Source organism: Drosophila serrata, unplaced genomic scaffold, assembly GCF_035046125.1.
Source record: "Drosophila serrata isolate PLE 108 unplaced genomic scaffold, ASM3504612v1 contig_165, whole genome shotgun sequence".
Lineage (NCBI taxonomy): Eukaryota > Metazoa > Arthropoda > Insecta > Diptera > Drosophilidae > Drosophila > Drosophila serrata.
The window spans coordinates 1,317,301-1,337,473 of record NW_028257063.1 but is presented as its reverse complement, the minus strand read 5'-3'; the positions used below and the strand labels follow the sequence as shown (position 1 = coordinate 1,337,473).

Genomic DNA, 20,173 nt, shown 5'->3' with positions numbered 1-20,173 from the left:
GAAAAAGAAACAGATATATATATATTGTATGACAATATGAATTAAAATACTTACCAAAACTAGAAAGTCTCCACTAATTATTCCCAATAGAGCTTGATCTCTGTTAAACATGTCTCCATATCCTTTCATCTACAAGGAACACATTGATTGAGAAGGAGCACATGAAACCGTGTGGAAACACCTCCAAAGGTAAAGACAAACACAGCTGCTGCTGATGCTGTTGCACAATGGCACAAAGATCCAGAGACATGCACTTAACTAACCAGTTCCGCCCATCCTTCCGATTGCCATCGCTCCAGTTTGGCCGGTGGAAAATTAACAACATGTTGTGGTTATGGAAATTAGCTAAGGAGGATGACACACACTAGATGTGATGGTGGTGGTGGTGTGCGTGCCAAGATTTATGCCCCAGAAACTAGAGCATATCCTGCGTCCCCGAAACACGGAGACACACATGGTCCGTGTGTTTGTGTGTGTTGACAGGCAGCAAAGCAAGGACGATGTGGAAACGGAGAACAAACCCTCCGGCTAATTGGTATATTTATTGCTACTTAAATGCCCCAAAACTTGTTGCTACTTTTCACCTCGTATTTCAAGCACTTTTCCAGCCGGCAACGCCCCCAAAATGTCGGCCACCGAGCACCAGGCACAGTGGAGGAGGCGGAGGAGGAGGAGGATCACCGCCAGCCAATGAACGATCGTCGGGGCTATAATTAGGCGCCTCAGCAGAGGCAGCCATATGTTCTCGATTTCTAGATCTCTCACACAGCCAGGCAGGCAGGCAGCCACTCTTTCGATTTTTTTGAGGCTAATTTCAGTGGGCACACGACTTTGGCACGGTTTAGTATCGTCGCGACAATTATCGTAATTAACTCGTTTATGTGTTGTGTGCTAATCCAATTACCAAGTTCGCACAACACGGCAGGCAGGATGCCCCCAATCGTGGCACTCGAGCAGATCACAAATTAATTCAATCAATCCTCTTGGCAAATCTAAGAAATTTAGTTTGAAAATTTAGTTACAAAACAGATAAATAAATCAGTTGAATTGAAAGTGTTTCGGAATTTACCTTAAATACGTTTCGATTTCCTCGCCATGTTGAATTACCAGCAGCAATTGCATTCACTGCCCGTCGGCAATCCGGGAAACTTTTATTACGGTCCGACGGCAACACATTCGCTTGCGGTCTCCGGTGAGGCTTATCCGGGACACACTCTGGAGCCGGAGGATAAGCTGAACACCCGGGAGGGAGGTCCTTCAAGTGCTCGAGATCTGGACAAAATGCACAGGTTCTCCGTGAACAATCTCATCGATATGAAGCATGATGGCTATGGCAAGGGGAAACTCGCCATGGAACTCAACAATAATTATGGTGAGTAGCTGAAAATAATTTATTAAATTATCCATTAATAATACAATTTAAATGTATATAGATAGAATAAATGTGTTAATAAGCTAGTGTTTTTAAAATTACAGTTACAGATTAATAAACAAGGTGATTTTCGGCTTAAAATGAGTTACTTGTATGAAGAAAATTACAATTAAAGTAAAACTCATCAATTTCTCGATTACCTCCCTTTAAATTAGCTATATTCTGAGTTCAACATGACTCACTTCTACTTTAAAAGCCTATCAATTGGCATAAATCCCTCAAATCCTTGTATATCCTCCTCGAGTGCCTGTGCAATGGAATGCCTAATGCCCAAGGAGTTCCGGTAGCCAAGTGCTTATGCAATATTCCCAACTGAAACCGAGACTAAGACAAAGACTCTGGGTGGTTTAACGTGAGTGCCTTGCCTGCCGTGCTGTACCGCGCCTGTGGCCTAATTCATAAATGATAAATTCAAGATGAGTCAAGAGAATTTATGACATTATTCGCACAACTGCATCTATATTATTACATATAAATAGGTGGTACATATATACAGTAGATATATGACTGAGAGGCAACTCATGGATGACAATTAGGTGCCAGATGTGGGCGACATTCGCTCGTTGCCGTTGCAATGTCATCTCCGTGCATTTTTCCTGTGTTGCGGTTGCGGCTTAATCCCCCCGTCTTCTCCCACAATTTAAACCCAAACGAGAACGGGAGAGGTAACTGTCAACATATTGCCACTGGTTGTCAGGCTCAGCATAATTCGCTGCCAGATCCTAGCCGAAAAAAATACGGGAAAAATCCGTGGAACTCTTACGATTCCTTTCTCGCATCCGTGTCGCTGCTAGTTTTCTTTATTTTTTATTCGTTTTTATTTTTTTTGTGTTCGCCGTGGTAGAGGAAACATTTCCGAGCCGACAACACTTCAACATTGTCAACATGACAAAACGTAATCAAAGCTGACATGATATTCCCTCAGTGGCCGCATGCCTTTGAAGCATCCGAGGTAGCAGCTAGCTACCACGACTATAATTTCCAAGTGGAGCATATAAAACGCCAGTCCCGGCTGTAACCAGTCCCAGACGCAGCACACGCACTGCGGAGCGGTCCTCCTCCCCATCCTCCTCCATCGCCAGTCCCTCCTTGCCCTGTTTTATTTTCGTTCGCTCCATTGGATTGCAACATGTGCCAGTTGCATCGAGACACTGAGAGGAAATCCTTGGTGGAATCAATCATTCTAAGAGATTTTTTCTCCTTTTTTTAGTTGAAAATAGGGATCAGGGTTAGCTAGGGTGGGTCCTTTTCATTCAAAGTCCTTGTAATACAGGTTATTCGGTTATTTATAATTTTAGTTAAAAGCTTGTTAAGATGTGAAGGAGTCATTTCCGACCCTATAAATCATATATATTCTTGATCAGCATCAACAGGCGAATCGATCTAACCATCTCCGGCAGAAAAGAAAAATTTGAATTTTTTCGAAGTTTTATAAGGGTTTAAAACTTGACAAAAAAAAAAGACAACAAAATTGAATTTTTTTTATATTTAAATTGAGTATGTAGATTTATTAACCTATTAAAAACTGACATAAAAACGCTTTCCGAACTGAAATTAATGCATTTTCGGCTTAGTTATGAGTATTTTAAGCTTTGATTTGTACAAAAAATTGTCATATAAGAATATAAATAGTATTGGTTCAAAAAATGGTATTATAGTTTTAGTCAGAAGCTTGTTACGATGTGAAGGAGTCATTTCCGACCCTATAAATCATATATATTCTTGATCAGCATCAACAGGCGAATCGATTTAGGCAAGCCTGAGGAACACATTTTTTTTCCATTTTTTTCTTAAAAATTTTTATATTTTAAAAACGTGTAAAATTGATAAAAATTTTAGTTTTCTAAAATTGTAAATATAGTATGCAGATTTATTAACCTTGTAAAAACTAACATAGGAACGCTTTCGGAATCGAAATTGAAGCTTTTTTGCCTTAGTTATGAGATTTTTAAATTTAATTTCTGGACAACATTTTCCTATAAAAATATAGATAAATATTGACTTAAAGAATTGTATTATAATTTTAGTCAAGAGCTTGTTACACTGTGAAGGAGTCATATCCGACCCTATAAATTATATATATTCTTGATCAGCATCAACAGGCGAATCGATCTAGACATGTCTGGGAAAAAACATTTTTTTTTTTAATTTTTTCTTTAAAATTTTAGAAGGGGTTCAATAAAAAAAATGCTAAAATTTAGAATTTTTATAAATTTATATTTGAGTATGCAGATTTATTAACCTGATAAAAACTAACGTAGGAACGCTTTCCGATTTAAAATTAATGCAATTTTATCTTAGTTATGAGATTTTTAAGCCTTAATTTCTGAATAAAATTGTCTTATAAAAATATCGATTTAAAGAATGCGAATATTTTCAACTAAATTAAGATTGATTTCCTTTTCGATCTTATAATATAATATATATAAAATATATATAATTAACTAATAAGATAGTTCCCTTGTTTCAATTTCAGTCTTTAAGAAAGATTTCTTCTTAATTATTATGTTAAATTCATGACACCTTTTTTTCCAGTGCAACCCCACCCTAAAAAAAGATTATCCAAAAACCTTCACCCCTTGCGGCTGCCGCTGCACAAATCTGATTGAGGTTTCCCTTTCGATTTGGTTGGTTTTTTATTAAGCTGCAACTGTTTTTTATCGCTCGTTCGGCAATTCAAATTAAAGATCTTCCCTTCACTCATTCCCTAAACGGCCTCCGCCAATTCCCCCGGGGACATTGCCTCTCCAGTAGTTGCTCTTGTTTCCCTTTTTTTCCCCCCTTGCCGAGCGTATGTGAATGTTTTGCTTGGAGCTGATCTACGACGATGCAGTTCCCAAGTTCGTGGACAGCTCGGCTGACAAATTGAGACAAATGGCGTGGGTTGGAGGATATCTGATGTTGATAGGGCTACTCACGGCACTGGCCACCCTGAAGCAGAGTCAAGAATTTTCCAAACAAGATGGGAAATGAATCAGAAGATGCTACTTATCGGTATATATTCAAGGGAAATCAGTGAAGTCGAGTGGAGGGAGTATCTGTAACATGATAAAATAGTATCTTAGGGATTTTCATTACGTTTTAAAGAAAACAATAAATATCTATACATGTTTCAACATTAAAAGAAAGCTAATTCCTTGCAAGGCTTCAAAAATCAATTTAAATTCTATATGCCCAAGACAAACATATTCAAAAGGCTTTTATCTTTCTAAAACATTATAAGACTTCCAATAAATCAATGCAAATCTCCAAAATTGCTTAAAAATTTATATTTTTAAACGATAAATAGTAACTTAGTAACCTTTCTTCTTTCACTGAACAATTACCTAGGGAAAATAAACCCAAATTTCTTTTAAATTCAATTTAATTCCTTCACCTTAGGAGCATTTTCAGAAAACATATCTCTTAATTATTTTTGGTAAAACGTTTTCCAAACGTAAATTCTATGGAAAATCAATTAACGATAGCTGAGAACAAAGAAATGGAGAAGAGCTCGCGCTTATGGCCGCTTAATGTCACAATTTCACTTTAATTAATAGATCGTAAATGTGTGTTGGCTCCCAAAATTAGTAGACAGCTGTCCGCCGATGTCGTCAAAAGATATTTTATGGTTTATGCCATTTGTTTATGACCCAAGTCAGGATAGGCGGGGAGATATCTTCAAACGGAATGCAAAATTTTATGTCCTATATCCCATAAAAGTAAGGAAATTTCCTAGAGTCTGATGCCGCTGGCTGTGCTGTCAAATTAATTGATATCCGTTGGCACTTATCGATTATTTACGAGCGCCTTCCCCGCTGGCCACTGTCAAGGGAGATTTTGCATTCGTTACTACGAAACTAAAAGTGAAAATTCCTTATTTAATGGCTCTCTGATTGCAGGCACCGTTGGCGCAGCAGGAAGTGGAGCAGGAGGAGCAGGAGGAGCTGGTATCTCAGTGGGCCACTCAAGGAAACCACGACGCAATCGCACCACCTTCAGCTCCGCCCAATTGACAGCACTGGAGAAGGTGTTCGAACGGACGCACTATCCGGATGCCTTCGTTCGCGAGGAGCTGGCCACCAAGGTGCACCTGAGCGAGGCGAGAGTACAGGTGAGTTTCGGTTGAACATCGATTTTTGTGCTTAAAATTTCGCAACAAGTCTGAGATAGTTTGTTAGTTTGGCAAAATTAGGTCAGTTGGTATTTGTTTTTCACCCAATATATGTTTCATTGCTGACAACATCAGGGCCATGTTACATGCTAAATAATGGATTTAATTTTTGTGAAAGTCAACAAAAGAAACATGTTTAAGCTGCAAAATCCATTGTTTAATCTTTTTTGGGCTCTATTAATAATGCATTATTTATTACTGGTTAAAGAACATGAAGCAATGAAAAAAAAAGAGAAAATAAATACTCTAACTTCTCTGATGAATTATTCATGCCTTAACATATACATAGCTTTCAGATCGAAGGCTAATACCTTTACTAATACCTTCATAAATCACATGAGAGAATCTGCTTGAAATTAGGTGCAATTTGCATAGTTGAACCCTGGCTAATTCCTTTATCAATTACTTCAATGCCCCCCGTTTCCAGGTCTGGTTCCAGAACCGGCGTGCCAAATTCCGAAGGAACGAGCGGAGCGTGGGCTCGCGGCCCCTGCTGGACGCAGCTCCTCAGCTGGTGCCGGCGCCCATTAGCAATAATATGCACAAATATGCGAATCTGCCCCATCATCCGACGGCAGTGCCACCGCCGCCACCGCCACCTCCTCCTCATGGGGCATATGCCCTGAATTTTGGGCCACTGGAGCTGCGCTCTTGCCAGAACTATACGAACTGCTATGGTGGATTCACAGCGAATCCTTCCACCGGCAACGGGCTCTGCGGTTCGGCCTTCTTTGGAGCAGCCACCAACTACTGTGTGGCGGCCAACTATGCAAAGAACGCCGCATATCCGCCGCTCTGATGGCTATCATCCTTTTAATGGGCCCCACGGGGTTTACATATACACATGCATATATGTATTTCAATTAGCCAAATTGCATTAATGCTTAAAAATGTATTAAGACTAATATATTCACTCGCTTGTCTACCTGACTAATATTTATATTTATACGATTCTCAACGAGATGCGACGATGCCACACCGAATAAATAACAGTTTCTAAGAGAACATATCTCGGAGATTTATGTATGGATTGGGGATTAATTAATTATATTAATGGTTGGTTTTAAATATTCAAGATATATATTTAATGTCGGAGATTTGTGTAAATAACTAAGAGAAAGATAAATGCCTTAAATATTTAGTCATCTACTAAAAGCCTCTTATAATCATAAATTTATTTGTATGATAAAATTTGCTATGAATTATTATTATGAAATAAGATAGGTAGAATTCATTAAGAATCATCTTTAAGGATTTCTTCCATTTTCTGGTAACTTAAAGAAGAAATTCTTATAAATTTATATAAATTCTATTCTAGATTTTACATATTTAAATCCACCTCAGTTTAAACTAATTTAAATCCTTTACTAATATGTCAACCCCAGCCACCTTTCTTATCCTCTGTGAAAATTGTGTGATTGAATTCATCAACTTGTGAACTACAAGCAATTAGCTCTCATCTTCCTTCCCGATATGCAAAAGTTTTCCATTTATTAAACTGTCAGTGGCGTATGAAATTGACATGGCTTATTTAATTATTTACTTAGTAATATGATTTAATTAAAAATTCATATCACCGCGCACACACACACACATAGGGCTCAAGGGTTCGGTTCCTTCCATCCACATTTATATGTGTGTTTTTTCACCCGCATGTGTTAATTTGTATAATAAAACTTAATTAAAGTCAAAACAAATAAACAAACGGGCGAAAACGAGACGAAAACGAAGACGCAGTCAAAGTCGAAGACACATACACAAACAGTGAGGGAAAACTTTTGCCTAGCCACAAAAACGTTGGCAAAAGCGAAGCCACAATCAAAGTAGATTAAGATTGTGGAAATCTCGGTTTTCCATGGCAATTAAAAGAACAGATTGCTGTTCACCCAAAAGGAGCACAATGGCTCTATATAGCAATGCACTCTCAAACGCATTCCCAAAACTCTGGGGGAAGAACTATGTTGGGAGATGGAGGAGCATTCCCAGCTACCAGATCAGATAGATGGTATATCCCATCCACTTGAGAAGAGGTTAACAAGTATGTAATATATTTAAATGCAAATAAAAATTCCCTTTTATCCGCAGGCCAACACATGACAGAGCCAAACAAGCTGGGAAACGAATGCGAAATGCAAATTAACGTTCGGAATGTGGAACGGTTTGTGCAGCTAATTTGCATAAAGCGTTGGCGCTCCGAGCGTAAAACATTTTTACAATATTTACGAAATTGCAATAATGTTTGAAAAGCAGAACACTGAGAAGCGAAAGCATTGGAGAAATGCGTTTTGTCCTTTTTTCCGGCTCCGACTCCTGGTCCTGTGTTCCTGCTTCAGCTCCTGCTGCGATGCGGCAAATTGTTTGCCGGGCGTAGGACGACATTTTTGCTGACAGGCGAACATGTTGCAGGAGTCCTCGAAAGCGAAATACAAATTTATGGGCCAAACAACAACAGGAGACGAGACACACAGTACACACACACACACACGCATCGTGTCCTGTCAAATCAAATGACAAACGGAAATGCCAGAGCAAACGAGGTCCTTGTGTGAGCTATGCGTGTGTGTATTTCCTCATTTCCCCCATGGATGTTTCACCTAAACGAAGAATTGTTTCAATTGGACAGTTAATATTAATCAATGACACACTTTTACGCTTTTGTTTTCAAATTTATGGTGTGGAAAAGCAATATTTAGCATCATTTTATGATTAGAGATGAAAGAGTATGGTGTTGTAAGAGTGTGGACAATAAAGAGAGCCAAAGAGCAGACCAACTGAGACATGAACAATGAACGAATGAGTAACTAAAAAGTTAAATTAAGAAAAATTAATCTAAACAAATATTTCGATTTCAACATTTGCAATCACTAATTAATTAAATTAAACAAACAACAACCTTAACCTCAGCTGAACGTATAAAAAAGAGAGAGCGACAGTTGGAATCCCCCGTCATCGAGCTCTATAATTGGGTGATAATTTCTGGCTCTGTTAAAAAGCAATTATTTATAAGGGACACCTAATGAAATGGGGGACTCTACGCAGATGCGTGGCATGTTCCAGGTCCCCACACATCATATGTGGCATAAAGATGACAAGGGCAACATTGTCAGATGAAAGGGAAATGCGATGCCATGCGATGAGATCGCTGTGGATGTGAGATCCCGGTGACAGCATCTTAAGTTCCATGCCGACACAGGAAAAGATTTGTGTACTGTCAGCGTTTCTTGAGCTGTCAAAATATGTCACAATATGATGGATACATCACATGGATCGTAAAACGAAGGAAAGCGCCAATGAAATGGAGATGAAAAAGATCATAAAAACAGACAATATGATTATATTATAGTTGCACACTTAATATGAAATTAAATGAAGCTCTTATTAAATATTATCACAACAGTATCCTTTGAAGCTACATTCCTTTAAGTGTCAACTTTAAATTCTAAATATTCTCCTAGAAAAACAGGTTCTCAAACTGTTTCTTTAGTGTCATTTCGAATGGGAAAATTTTGAATAATAATAATAAATTGTGTTTGTGCTGTCTTATTTTTTGTGTGTTTTACGTAAATACGTGAATCACAGGTGACCTGTTTGACGAACAACGACGACGACAGCAGGTCTTTAGAACCGGAATGAGAGGTTCTATTCTATATCTATTATATTCCCTTTATTCAAGTTTGTTTACAAATATTTTCTACCTTTGAAACCAACAACAAATTATATTCGTATTAACGAATAAACTGGTTATAGTTGGGAAACATAATCAGCTAAAACTTTATGTAATTTGGCATAAGAAATAGCTATGAAAAATTACTATGACAATGTGTCCCCTAAGTTAAATGATCGTTTTTATCGGCAGAGAAATCTCTGGGGGATTCCTATTACAAAAATCCAATGATCTGGAGCATTCCTGCTATAAACCAAGGCCAGGTTATTGACTCAAAATGAAGCATCTCAATCAGTTTTGCTGTTACACTTAATAACTTAAAGTACAAAACATTCAAGTGCTGCTGACAGCTTTAAGTAGAGGGAATCCCAGACCGCAAAATACATTAAATAAAACGCAAAAGAACAAGCTATCCATTAACATGTGTAACTTAATAGAAAATAAAACAAAATGGTAAATACATTTGATGGTATTTTTCAGAACAGACAATCAATTTGGCCCCAGAGCCGCGAATTGAATAGAAAACCCATTAATGACAGGCTTGATTAGCATAATGTATTATAAATATGAAATACAAAGTGTGCGCGTGTGACTAACCAAATGTGTGATAACCGACGAAAACAAAGCACCGGCGAAATTTTATACCTATGTATATATAATTATACAACACACATTTTCTGTGGCTGGTTTATATTTCATTTTATTTGATTTTATGCTAATATGCGAGCGGCGAATGCGAGTGATTCCCAAAATCCCACACATTAAGCCAGTGAGTTGGCGAAAAGGTTAACCCCCAAATCTGCGAGAAAACTGGTCTCCCCTAAGGGGATGGTCATCGATATATTGTTTTGTTTGAATTTTGTTTTGTTTTCGCCATGAATTGTGTCATTTTCGACAACAAAAAATGTTAGAGAATGGAGGGAGCACCACCTGACCACTGCCTACAGCAGAACCAGACGAGCAGGTTGTTGAACCACGCAACGAAATCTGTTTATAAAACGGACCGTAGCTGCGAAAGTGATCCACAGTTTCAAACACTCCGATCTAGAGTATAAACCAATCAAATCAAGATGCGTGCTGCCGTCATTATGTTCGTTTTTGTGATTTTCGGACTCCTTAGTGTCCTGGAGGCGGTGCCCGCTCCTCAGTTTTATGGCGGTTATCCTGGTTACGGCGGTGGCTACGGCGGTTATCCCGGCTATGGTGGATTCGGTGGCGGCGGATATCCTGGATTCGGATTTAACCGCGGCGGTTTTGGCAACTCCTACGCCAGTGCCCAATCTTCTGCGTCGGCTGGCGCTGGCGGTTTCGGCGGTGGCTTCTATGGCTAAATAGATTTACTAAGCACGAAATAATCATAAACTATATTTAATGTAAAATAAACTAGATTCAATAATTATTGTGACTCCAAAAAAATCATTCTTTCCTTTCTGAATCATTTGGATTTCGAGTTTATGTATTAAATTTTCTTAATTTATTAAGAAATTCCCGTTTGCAGCTGGAAAAATGCCAACATTTTGCGGGGAAGGGGCAGGCGGAAAACTTTTGCAACCCAAAATGAACTTTCACTTGGCCCCAAAAATTTGGTTTCGCCACAGCTGTGGCATACATTTCCCTATGAGCCGCAAGTAAATCAATGCAGGCAGCAGTCTTCGACGACATTTCGTCCTCGAAGGATGCCAAAGCCGGGTCAAAGCCTGTGGATGTGCATCGAACTTGGTTCAACGACTTTGCGGCATCATTAAAAAACTTTTCTTTTTGTAGCCACGGCATCTTGAGATGTCCTTAGCCGGAGCAGAGCAGAGCAGAGCACTCCTCTGACTTTTGGTGGCACACACACACATCTGGAGGACATCTTATCCTCATATTGTTATTTTTTGAATTTATGTATGTCCCTCGGACAGAGAATGCAAGTTAAGCTGAATAGCTTCTTTTGCCACTGGTTGACGTTGACTCGTAAGTTGCATTGATGGTCGCGACCAGGACTGTCCCAGCTCCTGCCTGCCACTGGCCATTCAATGTCGCGGCTCTGGCATTGATGTTCATCCATTGTGTGTCCTCTCCATGTCATGTGCATCCTCCGCCTCCTTCATTGGCCTTTCCATTCATGGCGGCGCCTGCAAGTCATGGGCTTTCAAAGGCATAATATAATAACGCGTTTATGTCCTTTCAGCAGTTTTATGATGCCCGTTCCTGGCAATGGCAATGGCAAAGCCACAAGACCTGGCCCAGGATGTGGGTCCGTCAGTAATGACACAGCTAGGAAAATTCTTATATATAAATAAGAATTTTATTGGCATAACTTTAAAGGGTCTGAAGATTATATTAGACGAAGGACAAATCATTTTGGAAATCGGAAAACAGTCCACCAATTAGCCTTTTACTAAGATTTCTTAATTAACAATGATTTAAATGTATAAAAATAAATGGAATCAATCGGATATTTAGGCTTTTAAACTTGGAATTCTTTCGAGAATTGAACTATATATCAAATCGCTAACGAAAATGAACTCTTTTTGCTGATTCAAAGAGGGAAACTTTGTGTCGCCCCCCCTAAAAAAAAATCAAACAATTGTCTAATCCCTGGCAATTTACATCCTGCCAGTCAGTCAGTCGTCAATTGTTGGATGACTAAATCAAGGATTCTTTTCGGCAACACGTAAAGGGCGTTACCAAGAAGGGGAGCAGGAGTGCATGGGAATGGAGTGCAAACTGTTCGCCTAAAATATGTCAATCGGAATGTAAATCATGGCGTAATTTGCATTTTGAGCAAATTTGCTTCAATTGAAATTGTCGGCTCTGCTTCCCCCCTTATCTCCTCCGCCTCCATCGATGCCCAATGCATTTGTTTCTGCTGCTGGCAACACGTGAGTTATGGCAATGATTTTGACAATTGTCAAGCGACGGGACACGCCCACCTCCCTGACGGCGGCAAATGGGCGTACAGCCGACGCATCCGTTACGTGTTCGTATATATATTAAACATATATGTACATATATGTATAGTTGTTTGCTCCTCGAATTCAGCGGACACAATAAATCTTGACTCTTGTTATCCAACATAATTGCGTTGACGTGTCCCAATGCGAATTCAAATCATGTTAATATATATTTACAGCTTTGATTTGCCGTAGGGGAGAAAATGCCTCAAGGTATAAAAGATTTAGTTTATGGGAAAAATATTATCACTTGCTTATATTTAGGCAGACAATTTATTAAGGAATATTGATTTTTATAAAGTTGCAGGTTAATATAAGTTTGCAACGCAGTAAAAGAGTCATCATAACTCTACCTCTCTCACTCACTCCCTCCCTGTCTCTCTCTTGCTCTCGGATCATCTCTAAATTTTTCGGTATGGCTATCTCTCTCCACAGACACCCCTATTTCGCCCTATCTCCCTCTCTGATCATCTCTAGAGATAGCTCCTTCGCTCTCTCTCTCTCTCTTTCTCTGTTCTCTGTACTCGGGGACTATAAATAGAGGCACCGCTGTTGCGCCTGCCTCAGTCTGTGCGCGACCTCCCCGCTGTTTACATCTGTAGTCATAGTGAATGCCCTTCGACCTGATGACCTAACCAATGGAATACATCTGGATAACTAGGAAGAAGTTAATTGAAGTCACCAAGAAGATAAATATCAACTGAAAGGTATTGAGAAATGTGTTTTCTACTGATAAGTCTTAAGCAGGACAATTATTTTTATAGCACCTATATGCTATAGGAGGCCTTATTCTAGAATCAGCTTTGCTAGCTATGCATTTATTTTTGAATTTATTTCCCTTATTGCACATGGACTCTAGTACTTCATTTTAATTTAAAGTTATGCAGCAATTTGTATTAAAGATATCTTAAAGAAACTTAAAGCCTAACTTAATTATAAATTATTCACAAAAATTTATATCTTACCACTACGATAATTAAAAAAAAAATTTTTTTTGCTAGATTTTAGGGAATCATAATTTCAGTCGGAAGCTTATAACGCATCGAAGGAATCATTTCCGACCCTATAAATCATATATATTCTTGATCAGCGTGAAAAGCTGAATCGATCTAGCCATGTTCGTTAGAAACATTTTTTTTTTAATTTTTTGCAAAATTTTACCGTTAAAAAATGTAAATTGAAATTGAAAAAATTTGACAAAAATTAATTTTTGTAACTTTTAAAACTGAATATGTAGATTTGTTAACCCTACAAAAACTAGCACAAAAAAGCCTTCCAATTAGAAATTAAAGCATTTTTGGCTTAGTTATGACATTTGAAAAGCGTTGATTTATATATGTTCCTTGAATACAAATTTTTTATGTTTTCTTGTAGGTTTTCGAAGACTTAAAAGCCAATAATTGCCAAACATTATATATATGTACATATTTCTATTTGCAATTCAATAAAAACAAACATGTTTGAACAAAAAAGTCCAAAAAATATTTAACATAATTTTTCATTTATATTAACAAAGGTGTTCGTTGTTTTCCGATATATTATTTATCTTGATTTCAGAAGAAACTTGAAAAGATATTGCTGTTATATTTGCGTTAATTTAAAGTCTACGAAATACAAAATACAATCAATTCATTTATGATAAAATTTCAAATAAAATCACTGACAAAGTAAGTAAGAAATATATGAAACCCAATGTTTATTTTATTTACTCAAACATTTCAGTTTCAATTTAGAAACAATTAAGTGTACATCAATTTAAGCATTCAAAGTTCCCTCAAAATTCGTAAAACGTCCCATTAAAAATACAAAAATATACCTTTAAAGTACACTGCTCTTTTTATTTTGCAAATAAGATTTACTTATAAGCCGATTTGTAAAAGGGAAATTGCATAACTCGTCTAAAAATTGTAGAAATTGTAGTGCAAAAACTTTAGCAAAAGGAATTAGATTTGCATTCGGCATTCAGCGATACTTTTTTTTTGTTGGGTAAAATCCGGATTTATTGCGAAAATTATGTTTTGATTTATTTTATTTTTCATTTTATTTATGCCTCCCTTAACTCTCACTCGACCCTTTCACCTGCTACTTCCATTTTCACAATTTTCCATCTAAGAATGCCTGCGTGCATGTGTTTGTGTGTGTGTGTGTTTATGACACAACTTTCATCACGTACCACGTAGAGCAGATGTGCATACGCCAAAAAGTATGCAACAGCAAAACGTGATTTCGTTTTAAATTTCAACTGCGAGTGCTGTCAAAGCAGAATTTATTTGCTGAACGCATTCATTTGGAAATTATCGTATAGGAAATTATTGGCTCCTGCCAGAACATAGCCATGTTTTGTTGCCATTCATCCATATACGTACGTATGTACATATATTGTGCCCGTAAGCGTACAATTCAAACGTGAGCATTCAAATTGTTATAATAAATTCTTGGCAGACGAAAAGGAAATGATTAAGGAATACACAATAGTTGCATAGCATTCTAATGGCAGTTTAAGCCAAATCAATCTGTCTGCGATTATTTACAAAGTTAAGCAATTAGGCAATCCTAGTTGACGTTTTTATTAACCATTTAAGGCAAAGAGCGCTGGCAAGACTCTACGAAAAGGATTTTAAAGAAGCCGCCTGTTTTTCCTCTGGGGTGAAGTAAATGGCTCTTACTAGTATTTTATAATGTTAATTATAACAACTATTTCCCTAAATTTCCCATAACCAGATGAAACTGCAGTAGCATTAAGATATAATACCAAACACTGATGATCATATCGCACCACAGACTTCGATTCGGTTGATACAATCCACAAGTCCATAGTTCCAGCTTCAAACTGTTGTTATACGTCACAAAGGCACTTATCTAAATATATACAATTTAAGTATTATGTATTACTATTATTTAAATCTTTAAAACACATGAAAATACCTCCTTCGACCAGCGTTGCTCGCTCCAGGCATGCCGAGCCGCACTTTGATACTCCATTATCACATCGCACATGTAGTCTATGAGAAAATAGTCCAAAGATCGTATTTGATAGCTAACGCAGCCGTAGACCAACCAAAAAACTGGTGTCGATGTGCCAAAGGTGAAGAAGGCACCCCAGTATGCTTGGATTACACCAATTATAAAGTTATCGAGGCGACAGGCTACCATCTGTGGACCGTAGATCTTATTTATATTGATGGCTGTCTTGGTCAGGGAAGAGTGCAGTGACCATAGATGCTGCCATTCCTTTAGGTCTCGAGGTGATCTCGATGACGACGTTACAATAGCATCCAGGCGTCGATTGACGCAATCCAAGCCTCGGGCAATATGCCACAGGGCGAGAAAGTAACCCATTGGCACCATGACCAGCACATTGTTTGCATTGGCCAGGAAAACAAATCTGGCTATTACCAATAATTTCATGCTCTCCATGGAATAAAACATGAAAATTGATTCTGTGAAGCACAACCAGATCACCGTAAAGAACTTGACATACAGCAAAACCTTCAGGGATCGTCTTACACCTTGTCGGCCACATCGCTTCTCTTCCTCAAGTAGCTTCCGTAGCAATGGTTCCATTTCCCTGAAGGCCGTGTCCCGAAATCCTCGCGATAAGATCGTATATATGATAACACTATAGGTCACCATGTACCTTACATTGTACGTGATTAGGATTAGTTGTGGAAAATGCCCCTTGGCCTGAAACGAAATCCGCGCATGCCACAAAACCATGGGCACCATGGTTAGGGTCAGGATATTCGCAATCAGAGCATAGTATCGCGAAAATACGGAGGAGCGGAACCTCAGCTTGATGAAGCGATGCGATGTTATTCCAATAAACAGCGAATAGCTGAAATATATGTTCACCAACGAATTAATCATCTTTTACGTCCTTTCTCGACGAGCTTTGGAACTCAACTGATGTCATTAGGCTTTTGTAATGAATTAAAGTGCTTTTATCTATGAGAGTGTGTTCAAGATTTACAACAGATAGATAGATAATTATAGCTTGTACATGATATTACTCAGTTATAAGTTAGGCGGAATTGCATTAACACAATGAAGTAACCCAAAATTCCTTCCGCCATTTGAAGCCAGTTCTTCCTATTGGGTTTGAACAGTCCGCAGACCATTAATTCGAGCGTCATACTTTTTTCATAGAGGATAAAAGCATTCAACTGAAAATGAAGACGAACTTTAATATATCAACATATTTTCAGCAAATTTAATAACCACCTCTTTGGACATAGTGCCTTCGGTAATTGAGTCCTTGCGCATATTATGATATTCGACTATTAAATCAAGTATATAATCGTTGAGGAAAAAGTCAAGCATGCGTATCAAGTGCAAGATAGCTCCAAAATAAAAGTAATACCATGGAACCCACTCACTATTCAAGAAGAGAAAAACCACGTAGAAGTCTATTATACTGAACAAGAAGTGGTTCAATCTCAACACCAACAACTGTGACTCAAAATATCCGTTGATCCTTCGCGCTGTTCGACCTAGATTGATGTGAATTTTCCATATGTAAGAAATTGAGTGCGGTCTTAGACCGATTATGTGCTCTTCTATGATTTGATTAATAAAATCATAGCCTCGGGCAATGTGCCACAACGACAAAAAGGAGAAATACGAAGATCCGATTAAGATGTTGAACCCAAAGTTAAGTAAAAGAGATTCCAAAATATAGGCCTCCCTAAATCTAAACACGAACGGTACCATATAGTTTGCCAGCATTTGATAAACCAGTGTAAAGATCTTTAGGTAGAGCAATCTCCGTAGCTTTAGGCTCGTCTCTGTTCCAGATCGCATCCTGGCTCGATCCAATTGAATATTTAATTTTTGTAGGTCCAAAAGCACTCGGTCTCTGCCACTCCGAGTGCTCACAGTGTAAAGGATGACTGCATAGTTGATCAAATTAAGGCAAAAGGGTGTGAGCTTCAGGAAATATGGTATTTCGACGAGTAATGAAGCATAAACAGAAGAAATCCAATAACAATAAGGCAGCACAGCCAATAGAATTATGTTTACAGTCCAGGCATATATCTGCGTTATTCTAGTTCTCCGCAACCTGCCATCCACTAGTTTATAAGAGGTCATTCCGATAAGTAGAAGGTAGACGTGACTGAGTCCAAAAATTTTCTTCATTTTGTGACAACCGACTTTAAAAAAACTGCAACTGCAACTGACTTTTCTGTATTAAATTCGGGTCATTTGCCAGCTCCTCATTATCTTTATCAACGATGTATAGTCACTCCAAAAGTCCAAGTTTATGACACAATCCGAACTCGATCTGGATTTCTTGATTTGCGGAAACGTCTTAAAATGTCGCTTCCATTTCTTAATTTTCCAAAGTGGTCTTATTTAGTATAAGGATTGTCCAGGTTTCAAGTGTTTACGAGACTTAAGTATTGTTTATGATATAACCTTGATCATTTTTGCTTATAATAATTTAATATTGCTAAGATTTGATCTATTTCTTGGTCATAATTAGATGAAATTGCAACAAAAGGCTAGAATGAATGATGATAGACGCTATCATGTGCATCCATTTATTCCTATTGGCCGGATACAGTCCGCAAACCAGCAAGTTAAGCCTCATGCTATGTTCATAAATCACATAAGAACTGAGCTGAAATGTAAATTTTGATTTAGAGCGGAGATCTCTTAATTCCCAGTAAATATTTATTCACCTCCTTAGACATCTGGCCCTCGGTAATGTAGGTCTTAACCTCGCTCTGGTATTGAGTCATCAAATCGCAAATGTAGTCGTTGAGAAAGAAGTCCAGGCTTCGTATACAATAGAGAAAGAAACCGAAAACGTTCTCAACGGACGAACAATCATCGTATCGTGCGTTGACCGTGCCCAAGTATCCGTTGATAATCGAGAAAATAAAGTGATCGAAACGTGAGGCGAGCATCTGTGGTCCGTAATGCCTGTTTATACGTTCGGCTGTCCTGCTGAGATTCGCATGCAAAGCCCAAAGACCCCGAAGTTCCTCAGCTTGCTCTTTGAAATCATTCCAATTAGCTGATGTAATCTCCTGAAGTTGCTGGTTCACAAAGTCGTAGCCCCGCGCTATTTGCCAGAGGGACACAAAGTAGAAATATGTGCTGGCAATGAGTATGTTGAAGGACATATTTATCAGCAATGCCTTCATTATATACGCCCAGGAGTGTCCCCATCGCCACACAAATATGCTCATCATGTAGGCGAAACACAAATACGTTAAAGTAAATGTTTTCAGTAGAAATAATCTTTGCAACTTCGAGTTCATCTGCTTTCCCGTACGCAACATCTCACGATTCAGTTGCTTTATAACCAGTTCCAGATCCAACAGCATGGCGTCTCGATAGCATCTTGAAATCAAAGTGTAGGCAATCACAGCATAGCTTATCGAATGCACAACGTAAGGAATTGTCCACACAAACGAAGGCACCCAGTCAACCATGGTCATTGTCCGTGCCGATTCCCATAGAGCCCCCGGCAGCAGGGTCAATGTGACGGCGTTGATTACCAGGGCATACGCCTGGGTTATCCTTGTTTGCTTGAATTTTCCGCCGACGTTTAAGTAGGAGGTCATACCGATGACCATGACGTATCCATTATATATCTGAGCTATCCGCTGCATTTTCATATTAAGAGTGAACCGACCTCTAAGAGCTTCGCACTGCAACTGAAGTCGACAATGCTTTGGCGAGGAGCCATTAACCCAAGTGTTTACTCAATAAACAGATCAAAATCAGCTTTAATTGAAACAGTGGATGGACATCGATGAAATTGCCTGGGGAGTGGCTCCCCTTGAAAGCAGTTAACAACTTTTTCACCATCATTTCAATAGTTATAATTGCAAATATTTATATTATTATTACAATCTGGCTTTGCCATTTGACTTTTACTTAAATATTTTCAGTATCATCATCCCTAAGAATCAAATAGAACTGAAGGAGCAGCATGGAGCAGCATGGAGTTGGACATTACCACTGCCATTGTTTGAAGCCATTGGGTTTTATTGGTTATATAGAGACCACAAAACTTTAAATCGAGGCGCAGGCTGCTCTCATAAATCAGATAATCACTTAGCTAAAATTAAGACAATAAATTGGGGTTTTAAAATAATTGTTCTTTTACTCTTACTCACCTCCTGGGACATTACACCCTCGCTTATTTCGTGTTTGGGATGGCTCTGATATCGGCTGGTTAATTCACATATAAAATCATTTAAAAAGAAGTCGACAGTTCGCACTAAATAAAATAAGGACGCATAACACTTAATAAGGGTAATGCCTTCATGCAGGAAAATCATGCCAACGTATCCAAAGATAATGGTGTATATAATGAAATCAAGCCGTGAGACAATCATCTGGAGTCCATAGTTCCTGTTTATCCTGTGTGCCATGCGACTGAGAGTCGAATGTAGGTACCACAAATCTCTCAGCTCCTCGGCGTTAAATTCCGATCCGCCATAGATAAGCTTATCTATTTCTTCATTCACATAAACAAAGCCTCTGGCGATTTGCCAGAATGAAGCAAAGTAAAAGTACGTAGTGGCATTCAAGATGCTGTAGGCAGCATTAACAATAAAAGAATCCAAAGTTACAGAGCCGAGGAAAGTTAGTGGGGCAACGCACAAAAAACTAAATGTAAAGGTCTTGAAACTTAAAAGTCTCTGAAGCTTTGCGTTCCTTCTCATGCCAGCTTGTTCCATTTTTCGATTCAAATCCTTACTCAAGTCCAGTAGGTCTATTAGCATGCTATCCCGATAGAATCGCGACGTCAAGATATATACTATATTCGCATAGTTGACCGTATAGAGAATAAACGGAGCTATAAACATAATATCAGGCAGCCAGGGTGCAGACGCCGTTAACCAGGATATTCTCCAAAAAACAAATGGTAGAATAGAAATGATGAGCACGTTTAGGACCAAGGCATAGGCCCGCGTTAACCAAGTTTGCCGATATATCCCATTGACCAATTTGTAAGACGTCAAGCC

The 20,173-nt window shown here is 38.4% G+C and overlaps 5 protein-coding genes and 1 long non-coding RNA gene across 9 annotated transcripts in view; 2 read left to right on the top strand and 4 right to left on the bottom strand.

The window, feature by feature from the left end:
• LOC147644494 (uncharacterized) overlaps nt 1-1,380 on the bottom strand; it is a 194,250-nt gene extending 192,870 nt beyond the window's left edge. For all 4 annotated transcript variants that reach the window (XR_015270391.1, XR_015270389.1, XR_015270390.1 and 1 more), the window contains exons 1-2: nt 1,070-1,380; nt 55-992 (exon numbers count right to left, since the gene is read on the bottom strand). This is a non-coding gene — a long non-coding RNA (uncharacterized LOC147644494). The remainder of the gene's footprint in view (nt 1-54; nt 993-1,069) is intronic.
• LOC110185494 (paired mesoderm homeobox protein 1) lies at nt 983-6,590 on the top strand. The gene is made up of 3 exons (XM_086826959.1): nt 983-1,372; nt 5,314-5,525; nt 6,013-6,590. Exons 1-3 carry the CDS (start codon nt 1,096-1,098, stop codon nt 6,382-6,384), a joined length of 861 nt encoding a protein of 286 aa, XP_086683085.1. The 5' UTR covers nt 983-1,095; the 3' UTR covers nt 6,385-6,590.
• Nucleotides 6,591-10,304: 3,714 nt separating this feature from the next.
• LOC110185495 (uncharacterized) lies at nt 10,305-10,580 on the top strand. Its single transcript, XM_020954390.2, has one exon. The coding sequence runs from the start codon at nt 10,320-10,322 to the stop codon at nt 10,578-10,580; it is 261 nt and encodes an 86-aa protein (XP_020810049.2). The 5' UTR covers nt 10,305-10,319.
• A 4,302-nt stretch (nt 10,581-14,882) lies between these two features.
• Nucleotides 14,883-16,055, bottom strand: Gr59b (Gustatory receptor 59b). Its single transcript, XM_020954395.2, has 2 exons — nt 15,114-16,055; nt 14,883-15,047 (listed from the first exon to the last, which is right to left on the bottom strand). Exons 1-2 carry the CDS (start codon nt 16,053-16,055, stop codon nt 14,883-14,885), a joined length of 1,107 nt encoding a protein of 368 aa, XP_020810054.2.
• A 1,594-nt stretch (nt 16,056-17,649) lies between these two features.
• LOC110185503 (putative gustatory receptor 59b) lies at nt 17,650-18,808 on the bottom strand. Its single transcript, XM_020954398.2, has 2 exons — nt 17,870-18,808; nt 17,650-17,808 (listed from the first exon to the last, which is right to left on the bottom strand). The coding sequence occupies exons 1-2, from the start codon at nt 18,806-18,808 to the stop codon at nt 17,650-17,652; spliced, it is 1,098 nt and encodes a 365-aa protein (XP_020810057.2).
• A 293-nt stretch (nt 18,809-19,101) lies between these two features.
• Nucleotides 19,102-19,930, bottom strand: LOC110185504 (putative gustatory receptor 59b). The gene is made up of 3 exons (XM_086827371.1): nt 19,809-19,930; nt 19,319-19,739; nt 19,102-19,260 (listed from the first exon to the last, which is right to left on the bottom strand). Exons 1-3 carry the CDS (start codon nt 19,928-19,930, stop codon nt 19,102-19,104), a joined length of 702 nt encoding a protein of 233 aa, XP_086683497.1.
• Between the last annotated feature and the right edge of the window lie 243 nt (nt 19,931-20,173).

Coding starts and splice junctions, on each gene's coding strand:
- LOC110185494 (XM_086826959.1), top strand. CDS start 1,096: ATGTTGAATTACCAGCAGCAATTGCATTCACTGCCCGTCGGCAATCCG. Junction 1,373..5,313: donor GGAACTCAACAATAATTATG/GTGAGTAGCTGA, acceptor CTCTGATTGCAG/GCACCGTTGGCGCAGCAGGA. Junction 5,526..6,012: donor TGAGCGAGGCGAGAGTACAG/GTGAGTTTCGGT, acceptor CCCCGTTTCCAG/GTCTGGTTCCAGAACCGGCG.
- LOC110185495 (XM_020954390.2), top strand. CDS start 10,320: ATGCGTGCTGCCGTCATTATGTTCGTTTTTGTGATTTTCGGACTCCTT.
- Gr59b (XM_020954395.2), bottom strand. CDS start 16,055: ATGATTAATTCGTTGGTGAACATATATTTCAGCTATTCGCTGTTTATT. Junction 15,048..15,113: donor AGCAACGCTGGTCGAAGGAG/GTATTTTCATGT, acceptor GTATATATTTAG/ATAAGTGCCTTTGTGACGTA.
- LOC110185503 (XM_020954398.2), bottom strand. CDS start 18,808: ATGCAGCGGATAGCTCAGATATATAATGGATACGTCATGGTCATCGGT. Junction 17,809..17,869: donor AGGGCCAGATGTCTAAGGAG/GTGAATAAATAT, acceptor TTTACATTTCAG/CTCAGTTCTTATGTGATTTA.
- LOC110185504 (XM_086827371.1), bottom strand. CDS start 19,930: ATGCTAATAGACCTACTGGACTTGAGTAAGGATTTGAATCGAAAAATG. Junction 19,740..19,808: donor ACCTTTACATTTAGTTTTTT/GTGCGTTGCCCC, acceptor TGCTGCCTACAG/CATCTTGAATGCCACTACGT. Junction 19,261..19,318: donor AGGGTGTAATGTCCCAGGAG/GTGAGTAAGAGT, acceptor TCTTAATTTTAG/CTAAGTGATTATCTGATTTA.